This window comes from Ursus americanus, chromosome 24 (assembly GCF_024610735.1).
Source record: "Ursus americanus isolate L20-20 chromosome 24, mUrsAme1.1.p, whole genome shotgun sequence".
NCBI classification, from domain to species: Eukaryota; Metazoa; Chordata; class Mammalia; order Carnivora; family Ursidae; genus Ursus; species Ursus americanus.
The window spans coordinates 29,392,944-29,419,948 of NC_142150.1; the positions used below are offsets into that span (position 1 = coordinate 29,392,944).

The following is a 27,005-nucleotide window of genomic DNA, read 5'->3' on the forward strand; positions in this document are numbered from 1 at the left end:
GGTTCTGGACCGGGGCCTACGGGGAGGGAAGGAGGTCAGCCTGACCCTTCGCTCGGTGGTGGTGGCCGGGAGCCTAGTAACGTAACCCCACACCTCGGGCAGATTTACTGGCTCTCAATGGGGCCCGTTGTGGCCGGGGATTTGATCTCCCTTGGCCTGCAGGGTGGGCAGGAGAAGAAAGCAGCTTGGGGCCAACCTCTCCCCGGAGAGCCCTGGGGCCCCTCTGGGCTGCACTGGCTGGTCCAGTGGGTTTGCCTTTCTGCTTATGGCGGGGGGGGGGGGCAGTGAATCTCTGCTGGTGATTGTCTGTTTAGTGCTGGAAAGGATGGCCCATTTGCTCTTTCCTCACTCCCTGACCACCCTGCAGGTTCTAAACCACCGCTCATGCCACCATCTCGCCAGCTTGTCACAGCCACCCTGTGAAATGGGTGGCTTGGCCGAGGCCATTTCACAGATGCAGACACTGAGGCTCAGAGTGGTTCAGTGACGCTCCCAGAGCCCCGCGGTTAGCCGCCGGTGGCGTTGAGAATATCCCCAGGCTGTCTGGCTTCGTGTCCAGCTCTTTTTCATCCGGCCACCGAATGTGATGGTCTTGGCAGAAGGTGCCCTGCCGGGCAGCCCGGCGTGACCACTCACCCTCCGGTCGGCAGCCTGTGCGGTCAGTGAGCTCAGAGGGTTGGGATTATTTCCTGAGAAGCGAGGAGCACCGTAGCTGGCCCAGGGCCCAGCCCTTCCCCAGCACCGGCCACAAACCCTCTCGGTGGCCCAAGGCAAGGGGGGACAGAGTGTGGCTGCTTCAGCCGCAGCTGTCTGCCCTACTGGGGAGGGGGCTTGCCCTCTGAGCCCATCCTGTGTGTGGGCAGGGGGCTGCAGCACCCCTCAGGACTCGGGGTACTCCTCCCAGGGAAGCAGGAGCACAGTCATCCTTGGGCCCCTTTTAAAACTGGAGAGAGCAAGGCTCAGAGAGGCGCAGGGGCAGCTGTGAGCTGCCAGTTGGTAGGGGGGAAGCTCAACCCCCCACCTCCCAATTCTAGATGTACCCTCACCACTCATGCCGTTGGGTCACACCAAAGCCCTTAAGCTGGCCCAGCTCTGAATTCCGAGCATGGCTGTTGGGGTCAGAGGGCTGTGGGCTTGGGTCCTGGGTCAATAATAACTTCCTATTAATTTATCCCTTACTGTGTGCCTGGTGTTATTCTAAGTCTTGACCCGTAACATTTCACTTAATCTTCAGAATAACCTCATGAGGTGGATACCATTATTATTCTCCATTTACAGCTGAGGAAACTGAGGCACAGACAGGCTGAGTGACTCCCCAGGGTCCTATGGGGGTGACACTGGGATTTGAATCCCAGCAGCGTGTGTGAACCACTCCAGTGCTTCTTAGGGCCAGGAGGACCCCCCGGCCCCCAAGGCGAAACAGCCCCGTCTTATTCCCGGCGGTGCCTGATACACGGCACGTGTTGCTGCACGCGTGTCGGGTGGAGCCACAACTCCCTCTTTCTGGATGTCAGTGACGTGAATACCAAGCCACCTTTCCCCCAGCACCAATGGGAAGGGTCCGTTTAGTGTGTTGATATCTGAACGTGCCGACGGGCGCAGGGCTTGGGCCGTGGCACACTCCGGTCGCTCTGGGGAGAGAGTGCCACTGAGCTGCTCTGAACCACGTACCACGAGTGAGTGGTGCTGCTCCGAGCCACGGCCCTGGCGCTCCGCTGCCTGCCCCGGGGGTGAGTTCTTTGCACGTGGGCGGCTGCGGGATGTCCCCCATGGCTGGCCTTGGGCTTTCTCTGGGCCAAGCCAGGGGCCAGAGGGACTCAGGGTTGAGTACTGTGACCGTGTTCGTGAGGGACCCTTGCATTCCTGCTGAACACTCACGGCCTGGGGGCGATTCACACACACACACACACACACACACACACACACACACACGTGTTTTCTTGTCAATTTCCTGAGTCCGTTTCTCACCCAGGCTCGGGAGGTGAAGGGACTTGCAGGTTCCCACAGGCCTAGAGTGGGATCTGGTCTGCTTCCAACTACTGCCCCCTCCAGGTGCTCATGTGTCCTCTGGGGGTTCCAAAAGTGCGGGTGGGTATCAGACATAACCAGATAGGGGGGCCCCAGGAGGTCTCTGGATGACTCCTGCCTCAGCTGTCCCTCTAGGTGGGGGACCCCCTCCCACGCAGATTGCTGTCTTTATGCATAGTTTTGATGGCAGGCTCCCTGTAGCGGGACTCAGGAGCTGCAGTTCTATCCCAGGCTCTGCCACAGGTTTGCTGTGTGGCCTTGAGTAAGCCCCTTCCCCTCTCTGGGCCTTGGCGTCCAGCCCTGGACAGTGAGACCACGGGGTTCGCTGAGATCTGTCCGGTGCCTCCATGAAGGGGTATGATTTATGCCTCATTTTCTCAATGCCTTTTTAAGATACTAGGATATTGGGGACCCTCCACCTAGCCAAGCTGGGACAACTGGGCTTGCTTCTGGTGTTGACTAGTCCTGAGACGGTGAAAAGCCTGTCTGAGGACTTGCCAGGGAATCCCCGCCGGGTCCGCTGCCCTAGGCCCATCCTGAGAACTCGAAGTTCGGCAGACAACACCCAGCGTGGGGGGAAAGCACATCTTTTGGAGTATTTTGGGAATTCTGGCTTTGCCCCTGACCTTTGGCTGTCGACCTGACCTCTCAATGCCTTCCTTTCTCACCTGGGAAATAGGGAAGGTGATGCTGTCCTCCCGAGGTTGAGATGAGGATGGAATGCTTGGGCATCTCCCCAGCAACCCGCTGACACTTAGCAGGTCCCCGGTGGCAGGCATGGGTCTGCTGAGCGTGGTGGGGCGGGAGTCAGGACCGTTCCAGAAGCCTTGCCAACAGCCCTGGAGGCTGAGTCCCGAAATAGAAGACCCCAGAGACAGAGGCTCCCGATGGCCAGGCCGGCCTCTGCCAGCCCCCGGGAGGCCACACTGAGCTGGCAGCGTGGGCCTTCCCTCCCTCCTGGGCCTGTTGGCTGCATAAATTACTCGGCAGCCTTTGGGCTAATTTTACCTTCTTGGTTTTCATGAATCATTTCCCATCCGGGGGCGTGTGAGAGAAATGGCAGTGGCTCTGCCAACTGGATGCCCCGGTGCCAGCCGCAGCAAAACGGCTGTGCTGGGCCCTGCCTGTGTGCTCTCCGAAGCCAGGACAGGACACCCGGGGACCCCACAAAGCGCCCCCGAGGGCTGGCTCCTTCCAGCCATGTCCCTGGACCTTTGGGTTATCACGACTGGGAGTAAATGAGCCACAGCAGGTCCCGGAGCTGGAACTTGGGCTAACGCGAAAGGAATTTGGCAGGACGTGTGGCCTGACCACGATGGCCCCCAGGCTCTGTTCCGACCTCAGCAATGACGCGCTTCGAGGAGACACCCCTGTGGCCTCGGGGACTTCTGCGTGGCCAGCGTTTGCCCAAATGCTGAATTTTCACAGTGACCCAGTGCCAGAGCTGGCAGGTCCTGACAAAATCAAACCCAAGCACCTTGGAGGAACTGGGGCTCAGACGGGGGAAGGAATTGGCCTAAAGTCTGCCGATCAGTGGAAAAGGTCAGGCTCATAGGTACTTACGGACAGCTTACCCCTTTGCTCACAGAATCCTATGTGACTGCTGTTATTCCCATTTTATGGAGGGGTGACTGAAGGCGCAGAAAGGAAAAGAACTCCTCGTCCCCCGCTGCCCCCGATGACATAGTTGTAAGTGGTGGGCAACCATCCACACCAAGCCGTCTCACCCCAGAGCCCCGAGTTCTGCACCACGCTCGCCCGCGGAGTGCATTTACAGGGTGGCTCACACCCTCTCATCTGCTTCGTCCACTCACCAAGTGGGTGTCGAACCCCTGCCGGGCACCAGGGACCGTCCTGGGCCCCGGGGAGGTTGGGAGCAGCCGGAGTGGACAGAGGCTGGGAGGCTGGTGAGGTCCCACCCCAGCACCCCATCCTGCCTGAGCCCGGTTCTCAGAGGATGGTGTCCATGTGGCTCAGTGGTCTCAGCCACGGGCCGTGAACTCAGATGCAGGGCCAGGCAGGGAACGCACCCGAGTGACACAGAATGGCTGAAGATCTGGAGAGGAAGCGCCTTGCCCATTTCAGGAGCCTCCCCCCCCACCCCTACCCTCCAGCTCTGGCAGACTGGGGCCACGTGGGGCCACCTGCCTGCTGTTGCCAATGCTTCTGATTTTCCAGAAAAGCTGACCATGGGATTTCTACCTGAAATCGTCTGTTTCTTCGGAGTTGGCAACTAAAGCGAAAATAAAAACTGTAAACCAAAACCAAAACCAAAAATCAGCCACCAGTTTGTAACCTGTGGATCCTTTCTGCTGCTGCCCTTCTACGGGCCTGTCTCTGGTTGGAGCAGGTTCTAAGGATCCCCTCCCCCCAGGGCCACCTCTCTCAGGAAGTCCTTCCCGACCTGCCATGAAGCCTGTGCTCACCGCGTGACTGTAGTTTGTCACCCCCCATGCGAGACCGCCACCTGGGAGTAGTGGAAAAAGCGTGGGCTTTGACTTGGATGGATTCTAGACAGCTGCTGTGCAGCCTTGTTCCAGGCACTTGTCTTCTCTGAGCCTCTATTTCCTGTCTGAAAAACAAGTAAAGTAAAACTGCGCTCACTAGGTTTTTGAAAGGACTAAAGCCAGTAAGACCAAAACTCAAGTCAATCAGGACTAGGCAAAAATGGAATTTTTGCAAAGTCCAGGATCATGTACAGCTTCAGGAACAGTTGGATCCAGGGCTCACACCGTGTCCTTGGGACTTGGTCTGTTCATCTTACTCTGCTTTCCTTTGTACTGCCTCCATTCATAGGCAGGCTAGTGTCCGTGGTACCACGGTGGCCGGCTGCCGGCAGATCCATTGTAACATCCCATCCTTTCAGCACTCCCTCTTCCCCGCAGATTGCTCCAAAGCCCCCAAATTGCCGCTCATGATTGGTGGGGCCCTTTACCCTTCCCGCACCGTTCACTATGACTTGCAGATTTGAGTGCTGATTGGTTGCTCCTATCCCAGAATGGAGCTCTGAGGGGACTCTCCGAGGACACCAGGCTCCTTGGTGCCAGCAGGGGGAATGGATGCTAGCAGGAAAACCTACAGACATCCTACCCAGGCTGCAAGCCTTAAGAGGGCGAGGACCTAGTTCACCCTGGGGTTGCTAGCACCTAGGACAGTGCCTGGCAGGCAAGGAAGTCAAGAGTGAATGAATGGATATCCTCCACAGTGCGCATCGAGCACCTGGCACAGAGCCTCACGTCAGCCATATCGTGCCCCTCCTGCCTCCTTCCTGGAGGGCTGGGATAAAGGTCTTGCACCCTTGCCAGCTTCAGCCGTCTGATGGACTGTCATGGTTCTGCAGTGCCTGCTCAGTACGGAGCTTGCCAGCTCAGCTGGGGGCGCCCCGGGACACCTGTTTGTTAGGGCCGGCTTGACAAACAGTAGTTGTGATCGTCGGGGATCACACGTCCTTGCATTCACATGAATGCAATCACGTGAGTCCCCGAAATCATCTCATTCTTCGCTTCTTTACTGCCCATGTCCAGGTAATTTATGTTTGTTACCATTTTGAGACTGAGCTACAGGTAGGGTCCAATTTCAGCAACTGTAAAAAGGGGCTGTAATGCACCCTGCAGGGCTGTGGGGAGGATGAGACAATATAATGAAAACGTGGAACACCTGGGTGCAAGGGCTGGCACAAAGTGGGTGCTCAGGCGAGGCCAGGTTCCCTGGGAGTGCCTTCAAATCAACGTCTTCGTATGAGCCTTTCCATGGAGACCTTCGTGAACGGCCACTGAGGACACACGGAGACACAAACACACACGCCTATGCGTGCACACAGAGAGTTAGGGGAGAATCCCAATCTTATGGCCAAGACTCTACAGGTCAGCAGGACAATTGACTCCAGCGCAGTGAACAGTGAGATCATTACATGGGGGCACTGGCTACTGCACCCCCAATCCCATGGGGTGACACGGTGGACCCAGACGGTGCCTGTGTGGACAGTGGCTTACACAGCACTGGAAGAATTCAGGGCTAAGGTCCTGGCCCCTCGGGTAGCCAGCAATGAACAAGCCAGTTCCCCTTCTCGGCCTGAGCGCCACACTGTGGTCGCTTTGACTTACTTACTTACCTCCGTGACTAGCTACCGAGATGGCTCCGCGGCCGAGGATGGTGAGGCCTTAACAGTCTACGTACTCAGCAGGGACGCTCAGGACCCTTGGCAGACCGCCTTGCCCATCACACACACACACACACACACACACACACACACACACACACACAGGCCTTACTTGTCCAAAGATAGGGTGGTGGCCTGGCCGCTGATAGTGAGCTCCTGGGGGAGGTATTCATCACGCCTCTGATGACAGGGGCCCCGGCTTGGAGCACCTTGCAGTTGCGATGGGTGCTTCCCAACTTTTCTGCGCATGCCCATCACCTCAGGTGGCCTCTGGTGCGGGAGGTCTGGGGAGCGTGGGACTCCGCGTTTCTAATAAGCACCAGGTGGTGCCCTACTGCTGGTCTGCAGACTGCACATTGAGAAGCCAGGATTTAGGTGACTTTTGGGGTTTCTTTTGAGATTCTGGGCAAGACTGGATGAAGAGAATAAATAGCCAGGGAGAAGGACAGAGGCAGGAAAGAGCAGCGAGGCAGGAGGAGGAGGAGGAAGAGACTGCTGGAGAGGTAAAGGCAGGGTGCCAGGCCCACTGGGCCCCCATGGTCCCCCAGTGACTCCCTCCATAGGCCTTCCCCTCTGGCCTCACGGTGCAGTGGGACCCCTTTCCTTGGAGCCGAAACGGCACGTGGGGTTTCCCCAGAACCCTACCTTGCTAAATGCAGTCTCCAGCTCCTTGGGGCAGGGGAAGTGTAGGTCTGAGAGTGCACAGGACACGCTGGACAGGGGCTGGAGAAAGGAGGGATGGGTGAGGGGAGCCTGCCCAGCATGGACGATGGCAGTGGGCTCCTATCTCCCACCACCTTCCTGTGGGAGGCCTTGAGCAAGTCACTCCCACTCTGGGCCTCTGTTTCCTAGCCACGAAAGGAGGGCCTTGGAGCCAGCGGCCTGGGGGCAGGCTCTCAGCTCCGAGAGCCTATAGGAGGCGCTGGGATGTGAAAGCTCACTTTCCCCCGCCCTACTCCGGAAAAGCCACCGGGGACTTGGGTGCAGATGGCTTCAGCTCCTCACCTTGCCTTCCTCGTGAGCATCGTGGGGGAGGGGACCTGAGAAGCTGACCAAACTAGAGGCCCTGGGGGTCTCTGACAACTGCCATTCCGGGCAAGCCATCAGCGTGGCATGGCCCTGATCACCCATCTGAGAGAGAGAGAGGGAGAGAGAAAGAGAGAGAGAGAGAGAGGGCATGGGGGGGGGAAGGTCAGAGGGAGAAGCAGACTCCACGCTGAGCAGGGAGCCCCATGTAGGACTCGGGACTCGATCCTGCAACTCCAGGATCAGGACCTGGGCTGAAGGCAGTCACTTAACTGAGCCACCCAGGCGCCCCAGGCCCTGACCATCCTTAAATGAATCTACACATCCAGGCCTCTTTAAATCATGACCTCCTGCCCTCCCGTGGCACACTTGCAAGTGCGGCCTCCCCGAGACCCTGGCAGCCCCTGCCCAGAGACCCGACACTGGGGCAGCCAGACCCCGGCCCTCTGCGCAGGCACCCCACCTTCTTGCCCAAGCCTTCTGTGTCTGTGCTTGACTTGGGATCTTGGAGGCAGGTTGGCCTCGGGGAATTGGTGTGGACTTCAGAGTCCCCTTCCAGGGGGCCAGCAGGTGGTAGGGAGAGCCCCTCCGCCCAGACCTCCTCTATGGGCAGATGCCTTCTCCCCTTCTGCTCCCTGCCTGGGAGGTGGCAGCCTTTAAACCATAATGCCTTTTAAGATGCCTTTTAAAATGTGTTGTTTTGCAAAAAAGATAGATAGAAGAGTGTAAGACACTTCCTCCATAATCAATAACTCCAGAGGCATTACTAATCTTTTTTTTAAATCAGAAATACATGTATCTGGTGGAAAGTTCCATAAGAAGGCCGGCCCTTCCTCCAGAGCCCTCAGCCCCAGCAGCTGTCACAGCTCAGAGTTCTGTGCAGACATGAGCACGTATACATGGGTCTGTCCTTTCTATTTTATTAAAATAGGGCGTGTTTTTTTAGATAACATTTATACAGCTTACTCGCTTTATGTCAGATGCCATTCTAAGTATACTGCAAATCACTGAATCCTCCAAACAGCCTTACCAAGTAGGTGCTATTCATATCCCCCAAGCGCAGAGAGGTTAAGGAACTCCCCCCAACATCACACAGTGTTAAGTGAGGCAGTTGGGAGTTGAACCTCAGTACCGGGCACCAGGCTCTATGGTCTCAACCACCACTCGGGGCTGCCTCTCTCAGCACGCATGCGGTCTTTACCTTGGTTTTGTTTTCACCGCCCATTGCGTAATCCATCCGACAAATGTTTATCGTGTGCTCACTTTGCACCAGGCCCTGTCCTACTTGCAGGGGTAGAGCAATCAACAGAAGATAAACATCTCCGCCTTCCTGGCCCTTATATTCTGGTTGGGAAGACAGACAGCAAATAATATAAATGAGTGCTATGTAAATTTGATGGTGTGAGTGGCGTGCAGGAGAAAAACAAAGCGAGGAAAGCGGGGTAGGACTTGTCAGGGGACTGCAATTTTATCTCAGTGGCAGAGGATGGGACCTTGAGTAAAGGCCTGAAGGGAGTGACAGAGTGAGCCCTGCGGGTACCTGGGGGAGGAGCCTTCCTGGCAGAGGGGACAGGCGGTGGGTGCAAAGGCGCATGACGGGAGCCCTGTTGCAGACTGAGCAAGGCAGCAGGGAGTGAGGGCGCACGGTGGGAACAAGGTCGCAGAGGGCAAGACTGTGTGGCTCTGGAGAGCTTTGCTGTGTCCTGTGCAGGAGACGGGCTCCCTGGAGGGTTTGGAGCAGGGGCCCATTTGATCGGACTGGTTACAACAGGTTCTCCCCGGCTGCGGGCTGGAGAATGGACAGCAGGGGCAGAGCGGACACAGGGAGACAGTCAGGCTGCCCCTGCAGCCCTTCAGGCCCAAGGGAGAAGTGGCTCAGACCACAGTGGTGGCGTTTCTTCCATGACTTTCTCCTTTGACGGAGCCGACCATTGTCCAGAGACCCCGTCAATTTATTTAACTGGCCTCCAGATGGACTCGTTGGTTATTTCTAGGTTTTTGCTATTCGAGACGGTGCTGCAGTGAATGCACTTACACATGTGTCTCAGTGAAATTCCTAGAAGTGAAATTGGAGGACAGAAGATTATGTGCTTCTTTTAAAGGTTCCCAGGCTTCTACTGCGCTCCATAAATACACCAGCTTCTGCTCTCACCAGCAATGCAGGGAGAGGGTGGGGGGCTCGGGTGATAGCTTCGGGTCAGGCCTTGGGCTTAGGGGAGAGCCGGGGCTGGGCTGAGATGCGGCAGGCCTTCCTGATCTGCCCCTTTGGAGGCCGAGCCACCGCGCAGGCGGACTCCTCCAAGAGACACAGCCAGAGTTCTGGACCCCAGGCAGAGCAGGTAGGTGGGGGCCTGTCCCTGCGGTGCGGATGGTGATGGCTGCGTCTGGTGGAGGCCCGTCCTGGAGGGGCTTGAGGAACACGGGGGCCTAGCAGGAAGTGCAGAAGTAGGGCAGATTCCAGAAGCAGTCGATTCCGCTGTCAGTTCAAGTCCCGGTCTCGGAGACATTGTCCAACACCAACCAATTCTCCGATTCTCCGACACCGACTAGGTGCCCAGCTACCCCCTTCAGTTCTAAAACTCATGCCCCAGATCCCACAGAGGGAAGGCTCAGTCCCACAAGACAGTCCCCGCTTCAGACACCACCTGCGGGTCCTGGGACACCCGTGTTCCTGACCAGCATAAATCAGGGGGTTCCTATGATTTGCCAGAATGACTCACAGAACCGAGGAAAGTGCTTTACGGAGGATCACTGGTTAATGATCAAGGATACAACCCAGATGCAGGAGATGCATAGGGAAGGTGTGCAGGAAGGAGCGTGGAGCTTCCGGGCCCCCTCCAGGCCCTCCTCCAGGCCCTCCTCCAGGCCCTCCCGGCCCTGCCCCCTGTTCACCACCCAGGGAGCTCTCGGAATCTTGCGCAAGCCTTTTTGAGGTAACTTACTGAATGAGAGAAAATATCTGCAAATCATCTATCGGAGAAGGGAATTCATGGGGCGCCTGGGTGGCGCAGTCGTTAAGCGTCTGCCTTCGGCTCAGGGCGTGATCCCGGCGTTCTGGGATCGAGCCCCACATCAGGCTCCTCCGCTAAGAGCCTGCTTCTTCCTCTCCCACTCCCCCTGCTTGTGTTCCCTCTCTCGCTGGCTGTCTCTCTCTGTAAAATAAATAAATAAAATCTTTAAAAAAAAATTAAAAAAAAAGAGAAGGGAATTCATATCCAAAAGATGTAAGTCACTCCTACAACAGCAAAAACCCAAACAATCCGATTATAAAATGGGCAGAGGAGCTGAATAGACATTTTTCCATAGAAGACACACGGGCCAACAGGTACATGAGTCACCATCACTCATCATCGGGGAAATGCAAATCACCACCACAATGAGATAGCCAGACACTTGTCAGAATGGCCGTTCTCCGAAAGGCAAGAGCAAGACTTGGCCAGGAAGTGGAGGAAAGAGGGAGGCTTCGTGCGCTGCGTTGGGAATATACATTGGTATATTCTGGAAGATGATATGAAGGTTCCTCAAAAAATTAAAAGTAGAAATACCCTATGATCCAGCAATTCCACTTGCGGGTATTCACCCAAAGAAAATGAAAACACTAATTTGAAAAGATGTCTGCACCCCCTTGTTCACGGCGGGAAAATTTGCAACAGCCTAGGCTTGGAAACCACCCAAGTGCCCATCCACAGACGAGTGGATAAAGAAGATGTGGTAGAGATATACAATGGAACAGTATTTATCCATCTAAAAGAATGAAATCGTGCCATTGGTGACACCATGGACGGACCTGGAGAGCATTATGCTAAGTCACGTAAGTCAAAGACAAATGCCGTAAGATCTCACTGAATATGCGGAACCAGGACAAAACAAAACCAAGCTCATAGATACAGAAAACGGACTCGTGGTGGCCAGAGTGGGTGGGAGGGTGAGGCAAAATGGGTGGAAGGGAGACAGAAGGTATAGACTTTTAGTTTATTTCATAACTAGTTTATTTATAAAATAAAGAAGTCCTGGGGATGTAATGTGTCACGGTGGCTGTAGTTAATAACAGCATATTGCTTATTTGGAAAGTTGCTAAGAGTGTAGGTCTTAGGTGTTTTCATCACAAGAAAACGAATTCCGTAACCATGATAGATGTTAACTCAACTTACTGTGATCATTTCGCAATATATACAGATATCAAATCATTATGTGGTACCCCCGAAACGAACATACTGTTCAAAAAACCAAAGGATTTTTGTAGATTTCAATCTCTGGGCCCCCTCCCCTCCCAGGAGATCAGTGGGTGGGGCCGGAAGTTCTAACTTTCTAGTGGGTTCTTGGGTGACCAGCCCCATCCTGAGGCTCTGTAGGGGCCCCACCCTTTGTCACTTATTAGCATAAACTCAGGTGAGCTAGAAAGGGGCTCCTTATGAATAACAAAAGGCACTCCTATTACTTGGGAAATTCCTAGGGTTTTGGTGCTCTCTGCCAGGAACTGGGGACAAAGAACAAATGTATTACTTATTATATATGCCACACCTTCACTCTGCTGGGCTGTACAAGCTCCATCCTGAGGGTGCTTCCCGCTGAAGGACTTTGCACAACATGGCTGCTATTTGCAACAATGGCTGCATGCTTTCTTGTTCAAGTCATGAAATAAAAGTCCTTTTCTTCCCTTGGATGGGCTTAAGTGAGGTCAGGTGTCCCACCTGGGGTGGGGAATGTCAGGTGCTAATGAATTAAAGGCCAGGTTTATGATCTGGTAACTGGGGAGGAGGAGCGTATCACCGTAATTGAGCATTTCGCAATGTATCTTAGATTATCAATTTGCAATATAATCTTAGATTAATCAGAGCCCACACCTGGAGCTGAGGGTAGGCTCGGTTTGTCCTGACTCTCAGTAGGTCCTGGGAGGGAGGTATTGCACCTGAACCATGTCCGGGTCTATTAGTGGGGCGCCATGGGGGAATGGGGTCCAGGTAAGCCACCAGCAGTGTCTCCCCTGAGAAGCAAACACAGGAAAAAAGTGTCCCCCTTGACCACCTTCTGCACTTAACTCCGGAACCTCTCCCCAACCTCTTTTTATCAAAATCGTATCAATGATGGAGTCAACTTGAAACCCAATCGGGAACCTCGCTGGCTGAACCCCAGTTCTCCAGGTGCAAAATCAGGGGCTGCACTGGGTCAGAGTTTCCCTCCCGGGAGCTCTTGGCCCCGAGAGCCCCTGCAGATAGTTTTCCCTTGTTACTCCTAATGTAAATACATATAGAAAAACGCACGTGTTACAAAAGCACGGCTCAAGATATTTTCACAAACGTAACACACCCAGCGGACCAGCACCAAGATAAGAAATAGAGCACAACCAGCATCAGACAAGCCCCTTGCTTACCCCTTTCTAGTTCTTCCCAAGGATTACCACGAACACTTCTAACACCATAGTTTTGCCCCCCCTTTTTTTTTTCAAAACCTTTCTATAAATGGGATTACCCAGCACGTAGTCTTTGGGGTCTCCTTTCTCAGCACTGTGACTACTACATACCATAGTATGTGGTTGTGGTTCGTTTAGTCTCATTGCTGCATAGTAATCGACCCACTGAGCTATTCTGTAAACATAAAGAAGCTTAATGAATATTGTACGGTTCCCTGTAATCAGCAGGACAAATGAATGAGCATGCCACATCTCTTTGCTTTTGCTTAGGACGATAGCAGCTAACCCTGGTTATCACGTGCCAGTGTGTCTAGGAAAAGATAGGAAAAGGAATGAATTTTTTTTTTTTAGATTTATTTATTTTAGTGACAGACAGCACATAGGGAGGGGCAGAAGGAGAGGGAGAGACAGTCTTAAGCAGACTGCCCGCTGAGCAGGGAGCCCCACGTGGGGCTGGATCTCATGACCCTGAGATCATGACCTGAGCTGAAACTGAGAGTTGGACCCTTAACTGCCTGAGCCACCCAGGTGCCCCGAAAATGAATGGATGATTATACAATGCATGCGGTCTTTTCGCTGGGCAAACACTTTCAAAATGGGAGTCATAAAGAAAAGTAAAAATAGAAGTCTCTCGTGGTAGAAATATCGGGGCCCTTACTGAGCCATCAGTCGATCTGCATTCATTCATCAGATGTGCAATATGCCCGGTATTCAGTCTCTGACTTGGAGTCCTCTTTCCTCCCAACCAATTGGTTGGGTCTCAGCATCCAGGGACAAGTGGGTAAGGATGGCAGAGCCTTAGACATTAGCTTCTCTAGCCATTCCTAAATTAAATGATGCTAAAGAGTTCCTTGAAAGAGTTTTTAAGTGACATTTTTTTCCCTCCTAAGCAAAAAGAAGAGAAACTCTATTTAACACGCTGTGCCAAGTAACCACAAGCGATCCCCCAGAATACATCCTCCCAGACCTGTGTGTGCAAATCCATATGTGTATGTATTTCTAAAATGGGATTACTTTGTATCTATCTTTTCACAATTTTTCACTTTTAAAAATAGATTTTACTTTCTAGAGAAGTTCTAGATTCACAGTAACGTGAGGGGGAAAGCATGGAGCTTTCACAGTCTCCCTGTCCCCACACACCCGCTGTCGCCCCCGCCGTGGGAGAGTGAGCAGAGTGGTATGTTTGTTACAACTGATGCATCCGCACTGACCCGTCGTTATCGGCCGGAGTCCGTGGTTTACATCAAGGTTCCCTGGTGGTGCTGGACATTCTATGGGTTTAGACAAATGTATGATGACATGTACCCACCATTACGGTATCACACAGCGTAGTTCCCCTGCCCTACAAATCCCCTGTGCTCCTGCCTGTTCATCCCTCCCTCCTGCTAACCCTGAGCAACCACTGAACCGTTTTTACTGCCTCCATAGTTTTGCCTGTTCCAGAATGTCATAGAGTTGAAATCATACAGCAGGGAGCTTTTCAAATTATCCTCTTTCACTTAGTGACTTTTGCTTTTCATCAACAATATGTGGAGCATGTGTTTCTGTGTCAATAAATATTCTTCTAAAGCATTGTTAATTGCCATCTAATATTTCACTGTGTGCTGTATATTAACGGCTCTCCTGTTTTCAAGGTGTACATTTTTCCCTGTATGGTTTTTTTTTGTTTGTTTTTGTTTGTTTTTTGGGTTTGCTGCTAAAAATAGTGCTGCAGAGGATAGCCTTGTGGACGTCTCTTTGCACACAACTTAATTATGTCCTTAGGAGAAATTCCTAGGTCTGGGGTGGCTCCTACGAAGGTTTTGCTCATTTCAAGTCTTTTGATATGTGTGGCCAAATCACCCTCCAGAAAGGTCGTACCAATTAATTTTTCCAACCAGGAGGGTATGTAGGGTATTTTCCCCACACTCTTGCCAACTTGGAATATTATTGAGATGTTTTCATCTTTGCTAACCTAATAGAGGAAAAATTATGTTTATTTTAATCTATATTTATTTGGGTATTCAAGTTTTGTGGTTTTCCATAAAGCATATTGGCCATTTGTCTTCTTTTACAAATTGCTTTTTAAATATTATTTTCCTTTTTCTTTTTTTTCTTTTCTGTTGGGATAAGCATCTTTGTAGTATAGATTTTTTAAAAGTGTTCCTCTCCTAAAGGTAGTAACTGCTTATAAAGGCCCCCTTTTTAAATGTCAAAAAATTTTCATCAGTGTGCCCACCTGATGCCTGCTCTACTTGAAAACAACAAATAAAATGAACGACAATAAGAACTCGTCTTTCCAGAGTGCTTATTATATGCCAGGCGTTACGCTGTGTAAAACAGCCCATGAGATCAGTTCTGATCTCAGTTCCATTGGACAGGTGGGGAAACTAAGGTAGGAGTGGTGGTTGATTTTCTCAAGGTTACCTAGCTTGTAAGTGGCTGTGCTGGTATCATTTGATTAACCAAATGGTGACATGGTGGCATGGTGACATTCGGCTTCTATGAATTCAATAACATTTTAAAATAAATCTATCATTTGTTCATCTTAAAAGTATCTACATACATTTACAAATCCATCTTACCTGTAAGTTAAAGGCATATAATTGATTCTGTCTATATGTTGGGCATATAATTCAGCAACTCCCTGTAATAATTCTGTGCTCTTCCTCCGTGAGCCTGGTTTTACTGTTAAGACCCATGTTGGACCTTTTATTTTTCAAGAAGGGGAAACTGAGGCTCAGGGCAAGGCAGGAAGGAACTGGCACAAGGTCACCTTAAAAAGTTTACAGCTCAGCCAGGACCGAAACCCAGAGCTCGGGATAGCCAGCCCGGGTCCCTGTGTGACTGGGGCTAGCCGTCTGATCTCATGTCCCTTGGTTATCAGAGGGAACAACACAGGATGCGGTGCTGGGACCGGCGTGGACCCGTCACATTCTCAGGGTGCCAGCCGCTAGGGATACCAAGTGGGCACGGATTCCCAGTCCTCAGGCCACATCGGCTGCCGGGCATTCCAGGACCCTGGCATCCCGCCAAGGGTGAAAACAGAGCTGTTGCCTCCTCCATTGCATTCTGCCCCCTCCTCTTGGGTTTGCATCTCATTGCTGGGTTTGCAACATGCCTAATCTCTGCGTGTGCAGACTCAGAGGAGCCAGCTGGGAGGGAGCATTGCCAGCAGCTCTCAGTCCTCCGTGAGGCCTGCTGACCACTCCTCCCCCAGGCCCCTCCCTGGGCGAACAGGTCCAGAGCAGACTGCAGGCATGGCTGCTGGAGCTTCAACTGCCTCAGGTTTTACGGGTGCCCGCTGAGATGGACCCAATGAAGGACACCAGCCTGGGGTGTTCTCTCTCTCTCTTCCCATATGGAAGTCCTGCCACATCCCACCCTGTCCCCACAGCCTTCATGACAGACGCAGGAGGGAGTTGTAATGCATCTCAGTCATGCAAGTGAGGCTCGGTGCTGGTTCACCAGGCAGCTGCACTCCTGCAAGAATGGGGAGAACTTCATGGTGCAGTCAATAAATAAGTGTCAAATACTGAGTATTCTGTAACCCATCGTATTTCCCTTTTTGCTCTAGCTGCCAGGAGGCTCAGAACTGAATGGGCGGCTAGATCATGAGCCATATTACAACAGATTCTTGGTGTAATTGGCATCAATGTTTCTCCATGAAATCTCTGTCTCGTTGAGTATTATGTGTTCGTGTTACAAATCATCACGATTCTTTTACATGATGAAGGTGGCATGTAAATGAAAAACCAGATATGAAAGGAAATGGCCGGTAGACATCTCTACTTTGAGATATAAATGAATGTTTTTCTCAGAGGGGATGGTTTTCCATTTAAGACTCAGACAAGTGGCTGCATGTCTCTGTTCCTCTCTCCCTCCCTTCTCTCCCTCTTCCCTTCTATCCTTATTCTCTTACTGCTGCTTTTCCCTCTTTCCCTTCCCCTTTTTGGGTCCCCCCCCCATCTTCTTCCTGTTCACCCCTTGCTTCTGGGTGGCCAGTTTAATACTAATATCCTTTACAGGCCCATAGCCCTTGGCTCTTCCCAAGGCCTCGCCCCAGCCTTTACCTCATTTATTCCTCGCGGGGATTACCTGGCAATTATGACGATTTCCACTTTACCAAGGAAGACACTAAGGGCTGGTGAGTTTAAGTGATGTGCGCATGCCCACAGGGTACACTTTATGACTTCCTATCAGGTTCAGGTCCAGGACTCACGAGTCTCATTCCATCACACTCTCCGCTGCACCTCACTGCCTTTCCACGCCAGCCGCACCCACCAGGCCACCCACCTTGCCTGGCCGAGATCACTGAGAGCGCCCCGAAGAAAAGAGGATTCAAAAACAATAACCTGCCCACCCTGTCTTCCCTTCTGAGAGCTCTTGAAGAGTTGAGATTCTCAGTAGGGGCAGCAGGACCTATGGAGGGGTGGGTGTGAATTGTGACATGGGTCATTTGGTCATTCATTTGGTAAATATTGAAAATGCACTGTTGTAGGCAAGGCTGAGACCAGGGTGAGGCAAGAAGGCACCTAAGGTGCCAAATTCGAGGATGTGTTCGCTTTCGGGTGCCATGCCTGCAAGTGCAGGACCTGGAGAGGGGGTGTCTCCTGAAAGCGTATGCCCTAGCACGGTGCTTACCTTTCACTAGTTCTGCCCTGGTACCAGGCACGGTTACAAGTGCTGGCTACTCAGAGCAAAAGAGCCTGCCCTCGTGGAACTTATAATCTGTTATGGGAAACGGGTGTCAATCAAATGATCTTGCTAACAAAAGACTGTTCTAAGGGCGACAAGTGCCACAAGGAAAGGGACATGGGGCTGGAGAGGGTATTATGGTGGCCGGGGGTGGGGCAGGAGAACGACAGTGAGGGCTGAAGGATCGGTAGGAGTTTTTCAGGTGTGTTCCAAGTAGAGGACACAGCAAGTTCAGAGGCGCCGTGGCAGGGTGGAGGTGGCATGGGGGTGTGGTGGGGGCATGCGAGTGAAGGATGGAGGGGCCAGAGGAGGCGATATACAAAATAATCCCAAGCAGTCTGTTCTAATACAGTGCCAGAGTCTGCAAATGATTGACTTAAAAAAACAAATCCAACTCAGTGGAGAGAATTCAAGGCCACCCCTTCATGAGGTCACTCGTACCCACCTTCCCGATCAGCTTTCTTCACGTGCAGCTATGCAGAGACTGTGCCTAACCCCCTCCAGACTCATCTTTGTCCGTTTCCACACGGCAATGTCTGTGATAGACTCGAACGCTGGCCACATTGTGCAAATGTACACATGAGAGCAGAGAGAAGCTGGGTAAGCGGCTGTCTCAGTCGGCTCAGGCTGCCGTAACAAAATGCCACGGACAGGCTGGCCTAATCAAAATTGCTTTCTCACAGTTCCGGAGGCTGGGAAGTCCAAGACCAAGGTGCAAGTCAGTTCGGTTCCTGGGGGAGAGTTCTGTTCCTGGTTTGCATACTGATGCTTTCTCGTCCTTACCTGGTAGAGAGACAGAGAGAGCTCTGGTGTCTCTTCCTTTTGGATTAGGGCTCCACCCTTATGACCTCATTTAACCTTTATCACCTCCTCCTAGGCCCTGTGTCCAAATATAGTCACATTAGGGGTAAGTGCATCAACATATGAGTTAGGGTGGGAGAGCACATAAACTCTCAGTCCCTAACACCCGGCGGGGTCACATAGCCAATCACTGGGATTTGAACACAGGCAGTGCCCCTTTGGGGACCTAGGCCTCTAACCACCAGACTTATTGACCTCAGGATGTGTTGTGAGTGAAGGTTGCCCATGGGAGTGAGCAGTGCTCCTCAGGGAAGGAAGTGTTCAGTGATCCTTTACAAATCCACAGGACCTTGTCCCCACCTGGCAGCTGGACTGGTGGACTGCCTGATCCTACCCCAGGGTGATCCTTCTGGAAGAGGCTGGGCTGAGAGTGTGGTATGGAGGTGAACCAGACCTGAAACATAACGCTTGAATCTGGGAGTTCTCCTGTTTCCAATTTACTAAGAGCAGGCCCCAGGCTCCAGTCTAGACTCCATCAGGAATGGACTGTGTGACCTTGGGGGAGTCCCTCAACATCTTCCCGCCCTAGGTTCCTGCCTCGGTGACCTCAAGTCCCCTGACCGGTGGCTGGGGGCTATTCCCTAGGCCAGGAGGTCGGTCCCCCTCCCCCCAACGCCGCCCCAGGCGCCGGGTCCCCACCCTGGACCGTGCAGGTGGGCCGAGGCGGCGTGCGGCGCGCCCAGCGGGCAGGGATCGGTGTCGCCCGGTTCGCCTCAGGCCGCGCCGCAGCCGCAGCGAGTCCGCTGCAGCCGCAGGAAGGGAGCGCGGGGGACTGCCCGCGCACGTCGCCAACCCGTTCCCCACGCCCGCCCACTCCGGGCCCGGCCGCCCCCCGCCTCGCCCCCAGCGCTCCCGGCCACCCCAGACGCCCGCCCGGCGCCCTGCGCCCCGGCCCGCTGGGGGCTGGACTCCCCCGCCCCCGGGCGGGCCCCCGGCCGCCGCCCCTCCCGGGCGCCCGCTCCCTCCCGCTCCCCGCGCGCCCCCCTCCCGGCCGCCAGCCAACTGCGTGCCCCCGGGGCCGGCAAGAAGCCACATGCCCCCGCAAGGAATGCCGGGCCTGGCGGGCGGGGGGCGGCGCTGGGCAGGGCCGGGCCGGGCAGGGCAGGGAGCTCCCCGCCGGGAAGGTTGGTGAGAGGGAGAGAGCGGCCCGCGCCCTCCCCGGCCCCCGCGCAGCCCCTGCGCCCGGCCGCGAGACCTCACACTTTCCCCGCCGGACACGCGGGCGGGACGCCCCGCGGGGCGGCGGGGGCGGGGGGGCGAGCGGCCGGGGGGCCGGGGGGCCGGGGCGGGGCGGCTCGGCCCGCCCGGGCAGCCCCCGCCCCCCTCCGCGCGCCCCCCGGCCCCGCCGGCTCGGAGGAGGGGGCAGGCCGTCGTGTTTCCCTGCACCCCTCCCAGCCGCCGCCGGCTTTGGGGCCCCGGTGGGGAGCAGGGGGCTGATTAGCCGAGGAGCAGGGGTGTGGCCAGCGGGGCCCCGGGTAGTGAGTCACACACGCTGCTCGCCCAGTCCCGGGCCGCGAGCGCGGTCCCAGCCCGAGCCGCGCGCCGCCCTGGCCCGAAGAGTGTCCCCGGGCTTGGCATGAGGACCCCGGGGTGCCGAGGGAGGGGCTGAAGCCCGGCGCGGTGGTGGAGGAGGGCGGTAAGCCGCGGGCTGGGGAGACTCCCCTAGAGAGAGCGGGTGGGGCTTGGAGTCGGGGCTGGCCCGCCGGCCCACACCAGGACCCCCAGGCCCCGCCTGTACCTGCTCTGAGCTGGCGCAGCGGGCCTGGCTGCATTCCCTGGCAGCCTCTGGGTGAGGGGGCCGCGCAGCCGGGCGCTGAGGGCTCATGTCATCTGCCAGTCCCCCTTGGTCCCAGCTGGACTTGAGTCGGTCCCTCCCCTGTTCCCCATTGCAGACTTTTGTGCGGAGACTCCTGTGGATTCTTCATACCCTTTGCCCTTTGATCTTGGGGTCCGGGCTGTGCTATCCAGTCCTGCCCCCTGGCCTGAGCTGCCCCTAGGCCTCTGACCCCATGGGGCTGGTGGCTCCAGTCGTCCCCAGGACCAGCCCGGGATAGAAATGGCATTTCCTCTTGGCCAGGCTACAGCTGTTTTTGTTGTCTCTGTTCTCAAGCGCTTCCTCTGGGGATGGCAGGGAGGGTAACCAGACTCCACGGGACCCCCGCTTGCCCTCTCTGACACTCACCCTTCTTCCCCTGTCTCTTTGATCCTCGTCCTGTGCTGGTCCTGCCTTCCGTCCCCAGGACAGAATGACTGACAACATGAAGGAGTGCCTGGCGCAGACCAAGGCGGCCGTGGGGGATATGGTGACCGTGGTGAAGACCGAGGTCTGCTCACCACTCCGAGACCAGGAGTATGGCCAGCCCTGGTGAGGCCCTTAAGTGGGGGCAGGAGAGGGAGAAGTGGGGAATCTCTGGGCTGGGTTGGTTGGACGCCCTGGGGGAGAGTTCCCACTCTGGGCCCACCGCCCTTCACCTGCTCCGGGCAGCTCCTGGGAGCAGACGTGAGTGAGGGCAGGCTCTAGAAGACTGGAAGAACCCACGCACTGGCCCTGGAAGGCCTAGGCCCAGGGCTCAGAACTCCTACCTTTTCACGATCCCCTGCGGAACCGGCAGCCTGGCTGGGACTCCTCCGCCCGCCCCGCATCCCTGCGTCCCCGTGGCCTCCTGGCTGTGTCCACGGCCCCTCTGCCCACCAGTCTCCCACTCTCTGATAGCTTCTCTGCTTCCTTTACTGGCCCCTGGCCTGGCCAGCTCTAGGAGACCAGACCCCTCAACCATGGAAGTGGAGCCCAAGAAACTGAAGGGGAAGCGTGAGCTCATCATGCCTAAAAGCTTCCAGCAAGTGGACTTCTGGTGTAAGTGGAGCCTGGGGCTGTTCCTGGCTTTCTCCTCCCTTCACCCCTTCACCCTGCTCCCACCCCCCCCATCCCATCTCTGCTTGGGAATTTGCAGCCGTAAGACTAATGATAGGCCCTCGCCTATGATGTACTGGACACGGGTCTGGGCTTCAGTTAACCCTCACCCTTAACCACCGAGGTGGCTCTTATTGGTCCCATTTTCCAGGTGAGGACACTGAGGCTTGCTGGGGGCTCAGGACCCTGCCTCGGGTCCCACAGCCCGCATGCGCACATAGTTGTGGTTCCAACCCAGACCCATCTGACCCCAAAGCTGTGCTGTAAACTTAAAACCCAGGGAGCTACTGACCTCCTTCGCCTTGGCAGGCATGTCTGCTGAGCCCCCAGGGAGGGTAGTGGGTTATTACCACTGAAGACGCAGGGGCCTGTGGCTGGCTGGGGTGGAGCCAGGGCCGGGACTCGTGAGTCCCACGCAGTGTGCTTTTCCCGCCCGATGCCATCCTCAGGGGGGGCCTCCCTGCAGCCCCTCAGCCTCCGCCGTGGGCGTCCTGCCTCCCTGCAGCAACTGAGGCTCTTTCGCTCTTTCCGTCCCTTCAGTCTGCGAGTCCTGCCAGGAGTACTTTGTGGATGAGTGCCCGAACCACGGTCCCCCAGTGTTTGTGTCCGACACGCCAGTGCCCGTGGGCATCCCAGACAGGGCTGCCCTCACCATCCCGCAGGGCATGGAGGTGGTCAAGGAAGCCAGTGGGGAGAATGACGTGCGATGCATAAATGAGGTCATCCCCAAGGGCCACATCTTCGGCCCCTATGAGGGGCAGATCTCCACCCAGGACAAATCAGCTGGCTTCTTCTCCTGGCTGGTGAGTGTCCCCTGGCCTGTGCCTTGGGAGAGGGTGCTAATGAAAGCGTGGAAGGAAACCAGCAGGGGGAGCCATATGCTGGCCCAGCCTGGCCCGAGAGCTTTTCTGCCATTAGTCCAGGATGCAGGGATGATGAATCTTGCTATCCCCTTGCCCTGGCTGAGTGGTTTGCCACCCTGGGTGGCTCAGGGCCGTGCTGAGGGGCCCGTCTGGCTGGGGTCGGCAGAATCGGTAGTGGGGCTCTAGGGAGCCCGTGGCCAGCCTGCCAGGCAGAACTCAGGGCGATGTCCCCGTGAATGTTCATGTGTGTGTGTCTGGCGGGCCATTCTGTGGCATTGACAAAGGGTTTACCCAGGCCTTCCTCTGGAGTGGGTGACTTGGGTCTGGGGGCTGTGGGAATGCAGAGCATGACATTCAGCCCAAAAAGCAGTGATGCCAGGTGCTGGGCTGAGTGCCAGAGGAACCATGGCCCCTGCCATCAGGGAGTGGATGGTCTGGTGGGGACAACAGGTACTGGCCAGGTATGTGCACACGTGATCATTGCTACGGAAGGGGGAAGACAGGACCCTCTAGGAGCAGAGGGAGACGGTGGTGTTCGTGGTGCTCGAGGATCTGGGGCCTGGAGCCCAAGTTCATTGTGTCAGCCAGCTGTGCTATTTACTATCAAATGTGACCTCGGACGAATCATTTAACCTCCATGTGGCTGTTCTGTAACAGAACAGTCGTAGTTGATGGTGGAAATGAAATAGGTTAACACTGTGAAGTCTTTAGAACCGTGCCTGCCTTTGGGAAGCATGCAGTGAATATCAGCTATCATTGTTGTTGTCGTTGGCCTATTTGAAGGGTTTGGGCAGGGTTCCTTTCAGCTTGAGACTGGAGGAATGAGTAGCAGTTGGGGGACGGGGCACGGAAGAATGCTGTAGGCACACAGAACAGCTGAGCGAGAGAAACTCCAACAGGTCCAGTGCTTTGCTAGCAATGAGCCCGGGAGTCAGTGTGGTGAGAAATCAGAGAAGGGGGCAGGGGCAGATCACACCACGTTTCATAAGTCAGGGTAGGTGCCGCTTCTCCTGCAGGCCAGGGGAAGCCTTGCAGAATGGGGAGATTAGGTTGCAGAATGGAGAACCGGGATGGGTAGGAGGCCTGGGTGGGGGGCTCAGGTCAGAAAAGATGCTGGTTTCAGCTCAGGTGGTAGAGGCAGGCACATCTGCAAGAGACTTAGAAAGGAGAATCTCCGAGGTTTATTAATGGATGGGATGTGGAGGTGAGAAAGAGGGTTTGTAACGATCTGAAGAGGAAGGACTGTCAGGGATGACTCTGGGCTCTCGGGAGTCAAGTTTGAACAGAGATGGAAGAAGGCAGGGCCAGTAGAGAAAGTCAGGCTAGAGAGTGGAAAGATGATTCATTAGCCATTAATTAAACCTTTCTTGTGGGGCTCCTTTATGCTGGGCTGGGCACTGAACTGGCCTGTGAGATACAGTGATGGGCCAGATCAGACATCAGTCCTGCCCTCATAGAGCTTATTGTGGGGAAGCTGGAATGAATCAAAGAATAAGATAAAGAGATGTAAAATCATGATTTGGGTGATGAAGAGACAGTGAGGCTAGGAGAAAAGGGAACAACCAGAGGAACTGATGTGGCCAGAGGTCAGGGAAGGCTTCCTGATAGTGGAGCTGGGATTAAGGGGAGAGAATGCCCTCCAGGTAGACAGAACAGCATGTGCAAAGGCCCTGTGGCAGGAGAAAGAGGTTGGCACATTTACAAGGCTAGAAGAAGGTCATTGTGCCTGGAGGGTAGCAAACATAGGGGCTGGGAGGGGGAGACAGAAGCTTGGATGTATAGGGCCCAGTAGACCAAACTGGGACTTTTGCTCTTTAAGAACAATGAGAAGTTTCCTTTATGTTTTGAAAGGGTGACTTTGGCTGCAGCCTGGAGAACAGATGGGGGGGCGGTCATTGGTGTGGAGAATGGATGCCCACAGTCCAGTTAGAGGGCTATGGTCATTCTCTATGGTGATGATGGTGGAGGCTTGAGCTAGGGTGGGGTGGCGGCGTGGAGGCAAGTGAACTGGTCTGTGACCTATTTCAGGGATGAGCGATAGTGACTTGGAAACGATTGATTGGCCTAAGTGAGGGAGAGGGAATTGGCCAGAGCAAGCCCTTCAGTGTTCTGCTCTCAGCAGGTCAGGAAGGCATCTCTGAGAAGTGGAATGCAGGGCAGGGCCTGGGTGGAGGGCAAGATCCCTATTCTGGTTCTGGACTCGTTGACTTTGGAGTGACAGCAAGGTCTCCAGGGGCCGTGTTAACTAGGCAGTTAGCTACATGGGTGTGGAGCTTGGAAAGGAGGTTTGGAGATGTCACTTCCTGAGTTACCTGTGCGTGGGTGTGCGTGGGTGTCCGTGGGGCAGGGGGTGCGGAGGGCAGCCCCCAGGGAGAACAGGTGAATGAGAGGTGGACAGGACCTCGGTGAGCTTTGAGGAACATCCACGGTTAGCGGCCCGGGAGGGGAGTGACCCCGCAAGGGTGGCAGGAATTGCAGCCTGAGAGGGGGGGAGGTCAGAATGGCCAACAGTGGCAAATTCTGCCAGGAAACCAAGCAAGAGAAGGGCTCCGAAGTGTCTGCTGGAGTTGGTGCGAGGGAAGTCACCAGCCACCTTAGCAAGACCCGTTCCTGTCAAACACTGGTTCTCGACCTGGGGCGCTTTGCTTCTCCCTCCACTCTGGACATTTGGTAACGTCTGGAGACATTTTTGGCCATCACAACTTGGGATGGGGATACACTTCTGGCATCGAGATGGCAGAGGCTGGGAATGCTGCTAAACGTTTCATAATGCACAGGACGGCCTCGTACAACAAACAGTGATCTGGCTTCAGTAGTCGATGGTGCCGCGGTGAAGCCCTTCGAGAGAGCAGCGAGGTGGGAGCGCTGTTAGAACCCGGGTAACCGGTAGAGCCGCTTCTCAGAAGTCAGATCCGAGTGAGATCAGTGGAGGAGAGACAGGAGTTGAGAGGGTTTGGCTGCCGGCAGACACAGGTGCAGGGAGCTTTGTTCAGAGAGAGACGTTAACATCCTTGAAAACCTGGTGGGAGGGCCCTACTGGAGAGCTGGTCGACTCTAGAGTAGCAATGAGGCGTAGTGGACAAGCTATTCTAACACCGAGAAGGTTCAGATGGAAACATTGCCTATGGAAGGGAGATGGGTCAACATTTTTTCTGTCACTGGAGGGATGCCTAGAGGCTCAGAGCGGATGGAGGGAGGGAAGTATAGTAGCCCTAATAATGGCCCCCCTGGGGATGGCCATGTCCTAACCCCTGGATCCCGTGTATATGTCCTCGTAGGTGGCCAAAGGGACTCTCCAGAGGGGATACATTAAGGCTCTTGAGATAGGGAGATTTTCTTGGATTATCAGGATGGGCCCCGTGGAATTACAAGCATTCTTATAGGAGGGAGGCAAGAGAGTCAGACTCAGAAAAGATGGGAAGATGTTATCCCGCTGGCCTTGAAGATAAGAGAAGGAGCCAGGAGCCAAGGAATGCAGGCAGCCTTTAGAAGCTAGAATTCGCAAGGAAGTAGAATCTTCCTGCAAGTTCCAGAAGGAACTCAGCCCTGCCGACACCTTGGTTTTTAGGACCGCTGACCTCCGGAACTGTGAGATAATCAGCAGGTGGTGTTTGAAGCCACAGTATTGTGACAGTTCATTAAGAAGTGATAGGAAGTGAATGCAGTGGGCTTCCGTGTCTGGGGGGACGTCTGCTAACACGTGCGGAGAGGTGGCCAGGGGAACGGCGAGGGTGAGTTCAGCTGGGGTGAGCGAGCTGCAGGTGCCTGTGCCTGTGAGACGCACAGGTGGGCTGTTCGGGGGAGGCCGGCGCATGCGGGTCAGCCGAGGACAGGGGCCTGGGCGTAGGGGACACGAAGCAGGTGAATGGATGCAGCTGAGGCCCCAGGAAGGCATGGGCAGCAGGGGCCCAGCGGCGACAGAGAAGTGGGAGGACTGAGAGCCGCCGGGCTCGCGCAGGGCACGGGCTCTGTGTCCTGGCCACGGGCGGTTTCGTGGTGGAAGCCGTGCTGCTGGGGATGGAGGTGTGAGTGGGAGGTGACCGGAGAGCCAGCCAGGGTGGCTGGCTTGTTTTAAAAGTCTGGCCGCTCGTGAGCTATGATCCTAGGCCAGCTGTGTGCCACATTCCTCCTCCGACAGTCCTGCAGGCGAAGGTCGCTGGCCTTGTGGTTCTGATGAGGGAAACTGGGACTGAAAATGTTAAGCGCACAGCCCCAACTCCCATGGCTGACACATGGTTCCCACAAAGCCAGGCTTTAAGGATGGGAGACGAGGAGGTCTATTCCCAGTCAAGTAATTCCGAGGCAGAGTGTCACTGGTGGTTGTCGTACTTGTACAAGGCTGGAAGGGCCAGGGAGGAGGGGAGTGGATTTTGAGTGGGCGGACTGGAGATAGGTCTTGAAGGATGCGTGGAAGTTCAGCGGAGGCGAGAATCTAGGGCTGTGCTCCCTCCCCCACCCACAAACACCTACACCTTGGGGAGGCCCCGCGGGCAAGCTTGGGGCCTCAAAAGCAGGCAGCTTCCCCGGGTTTGTGGCCCGGCATGGGGCTGGGGTCTGGAGAAAAGGGAGAGGAGGAATCCCTGGAGTTTGCCGTCTGATCCTAGACCAGCTCTGCCAGTCGAGAGCGGGCATGGCCTGCACTTCAAGGTCCCAGGGGCCAGCCCTGTTGTTCCCTTGGAGGTGCCTTCCTAGGGCCTTGGAGCTGGGAGCTGTGACATGGGGATGGGTGCCGGGAGGAAGCGGCTGGGTTCGCGGGACCATTGGGAGGCTCTGACCTTTGTGATCCAGAGAGGTGAGGGGCACTGAAGGCCCTCACAGAAGAGATGTGCAAAATGGCTCAAGAAAGCAGAGCCTGTGCATGTGTGTGCGCGTTTATGTGTGTGTGTGTGTTTGCGAGTGTGCGTGTATGTGCGCATGTGTGCACTCATGTGCGAGTGTGTGTGCGTGTGTGTGCATGTGTGTGTTTCCGCGTGTGTGTTTGCACGTGTGTATGTTTCCGTGTGTGTGCGTGTGTGTCCTCAGTCAGGGTTTCGGCTGGAGAAACGCAGGAAGGAGGAACAGCGCTGCCGC

At 55.0% G+C, this 27,005-nt stretch overlaps 1 protein-coding gene across 6 annotated transcripts in view; it reads left to right on the plus strand.

Annotated features, from left to right (window-relative positions):
* Positions 1-27,005, plus strand: part of PRDM11 (PR/SET domain 11) — an 85,773-nt gene that overhangs the window by 12,113 nt on the left and 46,655 nt on the right. For 2 of the 6 annotated variants that reach the window (XM_045808760.2, XM_087854767.1), the window contains exons 2-4: positions 20,402-20,526; positions 20,912-21,015; positions 21,613-21,875. In XM_045808760.2, the coding sequence (XP_045664716.1) occupies positions 20,408-20,526; positions 20,912-21,015; positions 21,613-21,875 (486 nt within the window). In that variant the 5' untranslated portion in view covers positions 20,402-20,407. Of the gene's footprint in view, positions 1-19,504; positions 19,798-20,401; positions 20,527-20,911; positions 21,016-21,612; positions 21,876-27,005 lie in introns of those variants that run through there. The other 4 variants (XM_045808759.2, XM_045808763.2, XM_045808764.2 and 1 more) reach the window with 4 other exon arrangements.